The following is a 12,909-nucleotide window of genomic DNA, read 5'->3' on the forward strand; positions in this document are numbered from 1 at the left end:
AATTTCTGAAAAACATTTTGCTGAATGAAAAATATGTGCAATAAAAATGTCAAAGTATCAAGAAACAGCCAAACCATGGAACCATCCAATCCACAGCATCCTTAGAAATGAATTTATTCACATGGTCTTCATCAGGTATCCTCCCACKCACCCCTGAAGGGCCACTGATACACTTTCTCTACTGATTAGGCTTGAAGTGTGTACTGTGCACCTCACAGAGTAGCTCCTCCTGATCAGAATGGCAGTGGCTTCAAATCCTTCAGTCCGGCTAATAATAAAGAAAATGCTTAACCCATCCTCAGCTTTACCTCTTTAAATCCATGTGTGTAAAGTAATATTCTTTATGTGGCAAGAGCACCGTTATCTCTCTGAGGGTCTCAAATCCCTTTTCAGGTATTAAAATTTCCCGGTACCATTGTGAGAAACTCAGGAGTACATTGCAATAACCAGCATTTTACAGATAGATAGGAAATCTGAGGTGCAGCAAAGTTAAACAACTTGCCTAAGATTACAAATTACGGTACTGGAGGAGCAAAACATATGCAGTCATTGACTTTTCAGTCATGTGTTTTAACAGCTAGAAAATGCTCCTTCTGAGATTAGGGAAATAAAAAGGGTGGGGAATGGGAATAAAAAACGAGAAATGTCTTAGATCAGAAATAAGATAGATTGGCAGAATGGTGCTTGAGATATTAGGAAAAATCATAGTGGCTACTAGCCGAAATTCATCTGCAGGGGGACAGATATACAGTCTGCTGCGGTAAGCCCTTGAATGAACAGTCAACTATTAAATGAAAATGTGGTTTTGAGATCTATCAGTTGGGACATCTCTAGACAATTTATACCTATGACCAAGTAATATTGGCTGCTAGGTGTCTCTGCTGTTCAGTAGCTGATCACCGAAAGGAATCTTTACTAGCAAGCATGAAATATTCCACTGCAGAATATAGATGGAACAGAACTGAATGTACTGGGAAGACAGCCCCATGCATCCTGGCTGCATTACATTCATTTTATGGTACCAAATCATCAGTCAAAGCTGAGCCTGTGGAATTACTTTAAAATGAGAACAAGGAAGCTAGATTTCTACATTACCTGCAAACTCATTTTAAAAAACATATTTCAAAAAAAAAAAAAAAAAAAAAAAAAAACCACCAAAAACCAAACTGCTTCTGGGTGAAATTTTCCAAAATACTCAACATTGGCCTGACACAGATTCTTCAGGAACTAGCAATAAAAATGTATGCACTTCAAGAAGAGCAGAACTGGTCCAAAGCTGTGCATCCTGGAAAATCCCACCTTAAAATTATTTTTAGTCGAATCTTATCTTTAACTTCTAATAAGTTACATTTTTTCACTATTGTCTTTTAGCAGATTAATAAGACAAAACTCAAACACTAAGAATCACAGTGATCTAGTTTCATCATTTATATACATATTTCAATGGATAAATCAATCCACTGTCAATCTATTCTTGTTCTTCTTTAAAATAGTGACTTGAATATTCTTTTGGAACAAAAACAGTCTTTCTGTCACAGTGATCTATGTATGAACTGAAGTTTCAAACTACTAGTTGTCATAAAATCAGGCCACGAAAATTTCTTTCAGAAAACGTGTCACACACAGTTGGATATTGTATGTGAGATTAAAAAAGATACAAATGAAACAAAATAAAAAATCCCCAACATACTAGAAATCTGAGTAGCCAAAAGGCAACCCATTAGAAAGTCTGTCAGTTCACCTGGATTAAGTAGGCATATTTAAGACATACAATCCTGATGGACCATGCCCTCCAAGCCAGATCTGTTCACAGCTGCAGTCTAAACCCTTCATCATAATTGGATGTTAGAGGGTTCTGAAAAGTTGCTAGTCAGGCCTCAGACTAAGTGGGCATGTTTATAATGTGGGTACCAACGTTATAAGTTGCTAACATTAGAAATGTTCATGCTTTTCTCTTGGAACACTTTATTGCCTTTTTGTTGGATTATGGAGGTTAAGAGCAGGCAGTTTTGTGGCAGAGAGAGAAATAAAGACAACAACTGCAAAACTGTTGTTTTTATTTTAAACATGCAAAATACAGTTCATGCATCTGCCATTTTGAAAAATCTCTCAGTTCATAGCAGATTAAACCAAAGACATTTTGGCTATCGACTCTCAATAAATATTTCAAAATGCTTTACAGTGTAAAGATAAGAAATTTAGCAAAATTTCAACAAACCTGTATAAAAAACAGATACAGATAACTTTTTATTTCAAGGCGACATGCTGTAATGTAAAGAGTTCACTTTTTTTCTGGATGTTTTTTCCTCATAAAAAGTTTTCAACAATACAACCGCTTAACAGATTTAAGCCTTTAGGCTACACATGCAAAAAAAATGGTTATTTTAGTTAAAAATCACCAAAACGTGCTAATTTTTTGTTTGTTTCATTTTTTAAAGTACAGTAGTTGTAGACAGTAGCTTTTTTTTTTCTTTAATTTTGTAAAAGAGTGTGGGCAGGTTCATGGAGCTAGTGTCCTGGAAGACTCGTACTCTGACATACATTTTGGTTTTATCCCTTTGCCATTGTAATAGTCCACGACTTGGTTTGGAACTTCAGCCAAAACACTTTTTGCTAGAGCAGCTGGGGATGCCTGCAGGAAATGGTAGAAAACACAAATGTTAACCTGACACTGTGCTAGAAGTGCCAATGGGTTTTACAATCATTGGTGCCATAAGATCAAGGTAGGAATYATGGTATAGAAATGGAGAACACAGAAACTCAAAGTGAGTGGCAATATTGCTGGAACTTCATTTTGCAAGTCAGTTTGGGCTCGAACCTGTAGCTGCCCAAAACTAAGCTAAAGCCAGGAGTGCTCTGCATGGGTTCCAGGTCCATCTGGACTGTTCAGAGCTGAGGCAGCTGTTGCCCCAAACTTGACTGCAGTCTGGCAGAGCACCATACTGCAATGAAAAGGGCTGCAACGACTCCATACATCAGTACTCAACGAGGAAGCCTGCAGAGTTTAAGTTGAACATGAGTACAGATCTCAGTAAAAGGGAGATCTTCATCACCTTTCTGATCTCTGTCTTGAGGCTCTGTCATGGTGTTCTAATGGCTGGGAAAGTTTTAATTCAAATGAAAATACTTTTGTTTTCATTGGAATTAAACCATGTTCACCAGAAGGCTTTGTTCCTAGGCTCTGAAGACCTTCCTGCAGAATATAAATGGTGGGTGTCAACCAGTGGCAGCTCTCTGTGAGAACTGCCATCCCTTAAATATAGAGATGGCCAAGGGCTTTAGCCCCAGACAGGGAGAAGAGCTACCCCCTAGTGCAATGAGAATCTGTGTCCTCCACTGACAATATACAGTTGCTGCCTCATGCCCTGATGATGCTTCATTTTAAACAGTGGGTGTCTGTGGATGTGTTGTGGGCAACTATTACCTGCACATGTGGCAAGGTTGCTCTCCAGCCCCTGTACTCAGCAGTGACAGAACTGGACTTCTGTTCTTCCATGCTCTGCTGCCCCATATTTTGGATTTGGCTGTTTCTAAGCATTTTGGTAAAGCTGTTTCCAATCCCCCTTGAGCCAGCATACCTGACCATGTTCCCCTTTGAGCCCACCACAGAAATGCAGTAAAAATGCAAATACTTACACTTCAGTATTAGAGGTTTAAATTAACATTTATCTCCAATTAGAGTACACATGGGTCAGACATGCAGCTCAACTGATGCACAGTAACTCCTCAGCCTGTGGTTTGGTCGTGTTCCTGCACACAAGTACTTCTTCCCACATTAATGAACACTCCCCTCTTCATTGACTCTGATATTTTCACCCCAAGTTCAAAACCATCTTATCACAAAGTAGCTGGACTGACTGATTTTTTGCACAACTGTCTGTCATAGGGCTCAATTCTTATACTTTCYGAGTCTCACAATTAGGCTTACATAAGACGTTCACAGTTAACTCACTGCTATTCATAGGCACACTAATCCAGGAATGCAGAACGGAGAAAGGGGTATTATAAATTCCAGCACCAAATATTATATTATAAATACAAAAACATTGCTAGTAAAAGTAGAAACAAAACTTATTCCACCAATGGTATTGAGTGAAGTGTAYGATTAGTAAGGACTGGAAGGAGCCAGTGTTTCCTTACTGAGACATTTATACCAAAATGTTTGTGCAGGCAAAAGTCTGGAACATTTCTGCATAAACAAACCGACAAGGCAGAACCCATACTTCGCATGACAGAACAGCAATTTTTCCCAGGTGTTACACAGTAACAGGACCCATTTATTTTAATCCTTCAAAATAAAATTTATGGGCTTTCCACAGGTGCTCTGCTCTCACCTAAGCCTCTTATTGAAATAATCAGAAAACATCCACTGGGAGTCAGGCAAACAGCTAATTTCTATGTCACTAGTGAGAATTACTGTTTTTTTTAGCTCCCCTCAATGTGCCAAAGCTGCATATACCCTTAACCTGCTTGTCTGTCATCCTACCAGAAATATAGCCCTACATATAGGATAAAAACAGGCAGCAGAGGAAGAATCCTGAGTCACCACCACACACTACCTTASTTTAAAAGATGCTGCACAGTGGCACTTGCCATCAGCTTCTCTGGATCACATGTGTAGTCCACATGTCTGAAAACTGGGCCAACACTGATCTCTCTGTATGATCTTCCTGCTGTCTGTCCCAATGTCGCATCCCTTCCTCCCAAGTGAAGGGTCAGTCCCTCAGACCACCAAAGTGGTCAAATGAGCCACAGTAGTGCCCAGATATGCACTCCTAGCCCAGCATGCATGTGAAATAAAAAGCCCTTCCCTGAGGCTTAAGCTGACACATCACTATGCCGAGAGGTGAAGCTGGCCAAGTGTGGTCCCACCTTCGGTTGCTCCAGGGTAGCTGGCTTGGCTTAGTGCTTAAGTGTGAACACAGATGACCGTTGCTTTACAGAGTTTCATCATGGCTGTGATGTGTGTTGGTCCTAGAGCTTTTGGTAGTAGGGTAAATCCCCAAACTGGGGTGATTTCCTGTCCAATAGCCCAGACTACCTGTTACTGTGTGTATCTTTGTGATGGCAAAGCACTCCCACTTCTAGGCCAAGCAGTGCAAATCAGCTTTTCTGTAAACGAGAATCAGAACCAATAACTTCTGAGCTATAAAACTGTCACAGGCCAATGCTGCTGTGTAAAAGTTACCTTTCATTGGGTTTTTTAACCTAGATGACACATTAATGTTTTACTCTAACATTTTTCCAGCATTTAAATGCTATGCTTGAAGAGCATCCTAGGAATAAACACCTCAAGATTAATAGTTCTCAGCTGATAGCTAATACACAACAATAAGATCAGCTGGCAGCAGGAAAATAATCCCCTTTGATGATAATTGGTATCTGTTATAAATGACTGTTGATTCACTTCCATAGCCTCACAATGCTTAATCTTTAATTACAATGCATAGTGCAAAACATCACTCCTTGCAGTGGTAAGAGCTATGCTTTCCACACTCATTTGTGATATGCGTTAAGTCACAGTTTTTAGGTTTTGTGATTAAACACATTGCAGAGAGGAATACAATCCACTTACATCATCAGATTTGTGCATTCTAACAGCAGAAAAATTCAATTCTTAGAATATCAGGATATTATAAAAATGGATTGAGACAGGTGATTTTCCTCATTTGCATTTCAGTGACTGTGAGCATCATTGCTCTACAGTTTTGGGTGAAGGACACTCACATTGCTGGGACAGTGATAATTACAGAGAGCAGAAGTTCACTTGAGTTTATAGAAAACATTTTCCCTCTCGTTTTTTTGTTCCTCTGTAGTGAGTTGCTCACGTCACCCAATATAATATGGGACAATTTTTAAACAAGTGRTTAACCTGGTTTTATCAAACCTCTGCAACTACAGAATTTGCTAAGAATCACTACAATTATTTTTTTTACAGCATCAAAGATATTCCTTAAAGAGGGATAGTCAATAAGGCAAGATGCTTTTCTGAAGTACTCCTGATATACTATATCATGTAGAAGATTAAACCCTTATGATAAAGCTTTCTTTTCTATCTTCGGTCTTAAGCCAGCTTAAGTGGATATGAAGTTTTAGGTGTAACTGTAACTAAGTGAAATGAGTTAAGTGCCTATAGGAGTGCCTTGCTGGATCAGAACCTTCTGTACAGTCAAACTCACCAACTTAAAGGGACAGCTTTTGGAAATACTATTTTCWGTCTCTTTGCATAGATATGAGATTTTGATTTGCAGACTGACCTGAGAATTGAAGTAATGAAAAAATTATTTGTGTTGACTCCAGATGAATTTTGCTGTTCTGTTCCAGCAAAATAATAAAAAATTAGTCACATCCCAATAGTATTTTCTTCCCTCTTTCTGTCAGTAATAGAAGTAATACAGATTTAGGCATAAATATTTCTTTCTTTATTTATTTAACAGAAAAGTCCATAAACCCTACACCACTTGATATTTAATCTTTCTATTGAAATCTTTCAAAATTGTTTTCTACTTAATACTTCAACATCCTAAGTAACAAAATTGAACACACTCTGCATTGACAAATGGGATTTGGTTTTAAAATAAATATATCCTTAATTAAAACTGTCAAATGTAATATTCTGATTTTTGATAATTCTCTTGCATGACCAGAACCAATCTGACAAAAAATTTCCCTAAATTTGTGTTAAATCTGCATTTTTATGTGGGGAAAGAAAATTTGGAATCAAARCATTACACTCATTTCTACCAAAAAATTATTTCAGTAGCTGACCCAAAAGGCATAGCCTTTTATTTGTGCTGAGGATAAATAAGCAAGTTAGCTGTGAATGTCAGTTTGCTCAGGAAGATATTATGTGGGATACTTACACAGTAAAGAAATTCAACCAGGAATAGCGGCTGTTATGGGCATTCACCCATTACACTGGCATTTGTTGAAATGCTGAAAGATCTCAATAAACAGACTACATATCAAGCTGTATAAGATATATAGGCTGTTGTGACATTGCAAATACATTATGCATCCCCATACCTATATTATCTCTGCTAYCGAGAGAAAGAGGAAAAAAAATCTCTCTATTTAACAAAAGCACTAACTTTGTAAGATTGCTATCCTTTCCTAGTACTGGGGAAGTTAATCTAAAACAGCTAAAAATAATACCTACTTGTCATTTGACCAATACTAGCAATTAAAATCACACTTAGAATCACTCACAAGTTAACACTAGAGGCACAGTATATTCAGCACCCAGGCAGAACTGCAACTGTCAGCCTTAATCTTTTCAATCAAGGATGATTTCAACTTTGTTATAAAGTCACAAAGTGAAACTAAAAATAACAAATGCAGCTGGCTTTCACAGTTCCTTGCAGAAACATATTTTCAACTAATTGAAAGTAGGTCTAGCACCATCCCATAAATAACCTGCCTCTCAACACTTTTACAATAGACTACAGTGCAGCACTACACACTGTGATTATCTGTTGAAGGAGAACTGCAAGCTATGAGCAGGTCATGMTCATACTTTTTTACAGCAGATACTTAATAGCTCACTGAGTGGCATCATTGATGTATAAATGTATATATCTACWGTTCAGGGGCAGTTCTGCAGCCATTTGACATTGGTCCACTGAACTAATGGCACAAGGTGCACTTTACATCATCGGAGGATCCATCCTTTACATAAAGGTAGGGAGAAAAGAGGAACACRGGTATTTCTCTTATTCCTCAGAAGAGTTTGTAAAAGAAAGAAGGGTGTCTAGCTCTAAGACAAATATGGCAAAATTGTATTTTSAAGAGAGAAAGAGAACAACTCTTGAGTAGRAAGTATTTTGGAAGACTCAAAAGTAGAAAAAAATCTCATGTGGTAACAAGAAAACACAGAAAAACTAAAGAAATGTAAGGCCTGCAAACCCATTTGGAGGCCACAAACCAACTCAGAGTTGAAAAATTTCATGGGAYAAATCAAGCACTAAGGATCACTAAAGCACAAGAGCAGTTTGGAAAGGGTAAACTCAAGAGGAGAATGAGAGTCAGAAACACTGTGGGGTAAAGAACTTTTCAAATCAAATACTGAAAAAATCCTTCTTGGACACCATGATGAGTAAAAAATGGTAGGCAGAACTATTTAAACATAACAGAAGGAATGAGGGGAAGGTGAGAAGAGGAAGAGAGAAAAATGGAGGGAAAGGGAAGTGATCAGCACCAGAGAGGAACACAACTGTAATTCTGTGCCTCYCTGTGGAGGAAAAGGGCCCTGGAAAACCTGTTTGTGCAGGGGAAAGCTCCTCTGGTGGGTTAATACTGTCTGCACCCAGCTGCTGAGAAAGTCCCTGAGGATATATGCTGCAATGGGGAGGCGGTGACTGASGAAGAAAGTGTACACGGCCAAGGGATTATTTCAACTTTGGCAGGTGAGTTAATACTGGGTCTGTCGCTTCCTCTTTTCCAGAGCATCTCCTACACCATGCTGGGCTCAGGCAGCAAATGCTGGTTGAAGGCATAGTCAAGATTTTACTAACACCACTTTCTTGGATGTGTTCCTGTACAGAGTTTGGGACAGGGTTTGGAGGCAATCAGGATGCTCTAGGTGGGTAGCTCTGCCTGTGAGGACTTATGGGGCTGAATTTCAATATGAAACAGTTTCGCAGGGAACACCGTGAATGCAAATTCACAGCAATTTCAGCTCTCTCTGGAAAAGGAAGCACTGGTGCACATGTGGGAATGGAGGGCAGAATRCAATGGCCCTAATATAGAAGAGATGCAAAGAGAATGGAAAGAAAGACTAGGAAAGCTAAGTCAGGGAGGAAAACCAAAATAAAGTAGAAAGTAGAGCAATACAGCACTCGTATTATGAGGTAAGAACTGGCACCACAATTAGTACAAGGATTTTGCTCCATCTCTTGCTTTCCCACCCTCCCCAACTCAATAATGGAGCACATTTCATTCTTTATTTGTTTTTTCCCCCTTTCTGAGACAATAATGCCATAGGCTTATTCAATATTTATTCCTATCCAAAGTTAAGCCCAGCCTGAGGGACCATCCTGCCCTCTGTGGAATTGGTGGAAAAGTCAGCTTACATGCTTGAAGTTCCTAAATGGCACAAACTGGACGATGTCTCGAAGCACAGGCTCGCCTTTGGGAGACCTCAGGATCCCATCATCACCATCCAACATCTGCATGTCACTAAAATCRGCGTTCCCCACCCCGACAATGATGACCGACATGGGGAGGTGAGAAGCATGGACAATGGCCTCTCTGGTGTCAGCCATGTCTGTGATGACGCCATCCGTCAGAATCAGCAGGATGAAATATTGCTGAAGTTGTTGGACAAGAAATGAAAAAACACGTAATTCATGTCATTAGTTAATCTTTCAAAGCTGCTTGTTTTTTTTAGTATAAAGTGCTTCTGGTAATTGTCACCCATGGACTTTTTAAAATAGAAGAAAGCCTTTATAGTGGCTAAAACGTTAAGTGCATTTTGCAGGCAAACATCCTAAGCTACTAATTTATCCTCTGTTGAGTTTAGCGCTAGTTCAGGCCATTTCCAGGAGCTGAGAGAGCCAAGGAATGCATAGTACAGAGAAGGAGGTTCCTAGCTGCTCGGAAAGRGAGAGTTAGGACTTTGGCTGGGAAGCCTGGAACAGTCCTGAGCTKCTCACTTGCTCTATTTTCCATCTGCTACACAATCACTTCTGCTGACAGTTTCTGATTACATTTTTTTTTCCTTAGGAACCAGTGGGAGGCAGAGAGGAATGGGGTATTGAAGCATTTCAAGCCTGTAGGAGAACTGTCAGGGAGGTTATGACAGCACTTTGCAGAGGAGCCTTGCTAACAGGCAAGTGGCATTGGTGCAGCCCTCTGAAAACTCAAAGTTAACCCACTGGTGTCTGTGGGAGAAGCACGACACCAGTGTAGGTCTAYTGCACTCTGCAGAGTAATGGGGTCTCTAAGGAGATGAAGGGCATGTGTATGTGCACATGAGGGAGACTATATCCATATTCAGACTCTTCATACAGAACCCTGAAAAGAGGTTTTCTCATTCTCTAAAGRAGAACAAGCAATTTTGTGTGCTTGTCATTTCATTCCCAAAACACCAAGGTCCACTGGACTGGGATCAAATGGGCTGTGACATCTTCACTTGGTAATAGGGAAGAGCAACCCTTGCTTGGCTCCTTTACGAATTGTTGGGCAGCTACAGTCATTTAACAAATGTAGGTAAATAAAACAATSAACAAGTCATAGAATTTGGTCACTGCATATAAGCAATACTAACACACAAAACATTAGTCTATGTATATTCAGCTATAGCAACTCACACRGGGTTTATTCATTGCCTCTTGTCATCAGAAACACAAAAAAGGCAAGACAGTGCTATAAATTATTTTTCAAATACAGAGTGGGAAGTTTAGGTTAAGGAGGATGAAGTAGCTTACTCAATGTGACATATTAGTTCAGTGACAGTACGGGGAACAGAGTGAGGCACCTTAAGATTAGGTGAGTATGGAGATTCAAAAGAGCAATTCCCCATTCTGGGACTGGGACCCTACATACTATTCAAAGTCCTGGAAATAGCACTGATGTGACAATCACAAACCCAAAGTTCTGAACAGAAAAGCTTGGGAACTGCTGCCATAGACTTAAAATATAGCTCACCACATGAAGAAAGCTTAGGGAAAGCTCCAGCCCTGGTGATGAGTTGCATGCCAGTTTAAAGCTCTATTCTATTCCTATACATAGTCATTTTTCCTGCTGAGGTATGCAAAGATTTCTTACACCCTTGACTCACACATCATGGCTATTATTTATAGAAGTTTCGAGCTCAACGGCTTACATACTTTCTCTCATTCTCCCTTTCTCTCATTCTGTCTGGAAGGCAGAAGAAGAATAAGCTTAAGGCATTTCAATAGCATACATTAAAAACATCACCTATGCTTAAGTTTTTTAGCTCCAAAAAGCTGTTGTAGGTTTTGTGTCAGATGTAGGCTTACAGACTTGTTTCTTGACTTCTAAAAGGCATGTAGTACTTATTGCATGTCAGTAAGAGCAAATTGACAACAGTATCACTACAGTTTTCAAAGGAAGAGCTGGAGAAAAACCCTAGGCGAACACAAAGAGTTTTAGTACAGCCTCTGCAAGATATTCGAAAATGGGCAGATTGTGGAGGGAAACATTCAAACTCATCTCCTGGTCTGATCAACATTTTTAGGGCTTACCCCTACATTGTTGTACCTCAGTGCTGCTATTTATGTTTTCTCGGTGAAAAACTGGGCATTTCACAGCAATAAGGTCTAAAAACAGGAAACAGAACAGAGGGAGAAGAGTTTAAAGTTGTAAATGGCATGAAGGTTAGATATCCTGCTCTAGCTGACAGAGACTGAAGATGCCCTCTGTGAAGGCAGTTAATGAAAACTGCTAAGACATGATTTGCATACTTTAMAAAGCACTGTTGTGATTGTCTAGAAGAGATCCATCATACAGCAAGAAAATACCAAGCACAGCACAGTGCTCATACCGAGGCTTCCTTGGTGTTTGTCTCCTCCGATGCTGATTTTGCCACCTTCTGGATGATGGGAGCAATGTTTGTTGGCCCATACAGCTGCAGCTTTGGAAGGCAGCTCTGATAAGCCTCCACAACCCCTTGGATTCCTGGCAGGAAAAGCCACACAAATAAGAGGCAAGTAAGTGTGGAGCACATCAGCAATATTCTGCTTTTTTTAAGTGTAAATAAAAGGCAAGTCCTTAATGAATAAATACAAAATGTCACTTAATTAGCAACGACTAACAACTTCAGGTAGTTTCAGAGAAGCTGTCTCCAGCTGCCTTGAACCTAGCTTGCAATATAGAATTCATTATGACATGCTTCTCCTTCCCTGCAGATTTTAATGTGTATTTTCCAGGTATCAGCTTGCAGTGTAATAGGCTTCATCCTTCTCAGTTCAAGGTGTAAGTGATCCCTTGCTGATCACCATTCATGCTAAAAGAGCAAATACAAATTAGAAACCCTTCGACATGTTTCTCTCCTTCTCTTCAGATAAATATTTATTTCTGTTTACCATGGTAATTAAGAACAAATTCATCTTTTGCATATACAATTTGGAGCTGTTAAGGAATTCAAATACCTGACTCCCCAGTGTGCTAAAAAAAATAGTATTTCACAGTGATTTTACATAATTGATTAATGGCTGAATTTGACCATGCTTTGCAGTCTACAAAAACAAAACAAAAAAAAGTTTAGTCCAGAAGTTTTGATGGAGAACTAGTTTTTGTGGGGTTTTTTTTCTTTTTTTTTTTTTCATGATATATAGCCAGACCACGAAGAACAGAATTCTGTTGATATGCTTGACAGATCACAGACTGGGAATTGCTGTTTTCAGTCATTGAGAAAAAGGATTTCTGGAAGTGCTGCACATCAGCTTCCACATGCAGAACTCCCAACTTACCAGACCTAAAGGATTAGAGGTATAAAGCTTGAAAAAACCATGTCAGATTGAAGAGCTTTGTAAGGGATGCTGAAGAATAAAACAACTTCAGTAAGATCCTAAGCCAGTCTCAATTTTCACTGAGTTTTCTCAGTCTTCACTGAGACTAGCTTACTTAGAAGCTTTTAGTCAATTATGTTTACAGCATATATGGATGCAGACCCATTACTAACAAATCAGAGAGCTGTAATTACTTTACAAAGACACACCTGAACCTCCTAGATTGACAGGCTGGAAAACAGTCTTCTCTCTTTATAGAACGTTATGAACATATTTTTCCACGGCAGCGCTTACAGACAAAAGAACACTCTCCAATTATATCTATGATTGGCTAAAATGTAGACTAATGTTACAAAATTTCCGTTGGCAATTCCAGTGACTAAATTACATATTGGGAAATTGGCCCTTTGTTAGCTCCCCATTTTAAATCTGCTAA

The 12,909-nt window shown here is 39.2% G+C and overlaps 1 protein-coding gene across 1 annotated transcript in view; it reads right to left on the minus strand.

Moving 5' to 3' along the window:
- Nucleotides 1-2,297: 2,297 nt before the first annotated feature.
- Nucleotides 2,298-12,909, minus strand: part of CPNE4 (copine 4) — a 182,354-nt gene continuing 171,742 nt past the window's right edge. Inside the window, exons 13-15 of the mRNA XM_085311856.1 lie at nt 11,507-11,640; nt 9,072-9,308; nt 2,298-2,632 (exon numbers count right to left, since the gene is read on the minus strand). Of these exons, the coding sequence (XP_085167982.1) occupies nt 2,501-2,632; nt 9,072-9,308; nt 11,507-11,640 (503 nt within the window). The 3' untranslated portion in view covers nt 2,298-2,500. The remainder of the gene's footprint in view (nt 2,633-9,071; nt 9,309-11,506; nt 11,641-12,909) is intronic.

This window comes from Rhea americana, unplaced genomic scaffold, assembly GCF_003343005.1.
Source record: "Rhea americana isolate MKP2758 unplaced genomic scaffold, rheAme1 scaffold_35, whole genome shotgun sequence".
Lineage (NCBI taxonomy): Eukaryota > Metazoa > Chordata > Aves > Rheiformes > Rheidae > Rhea > Rhea americana.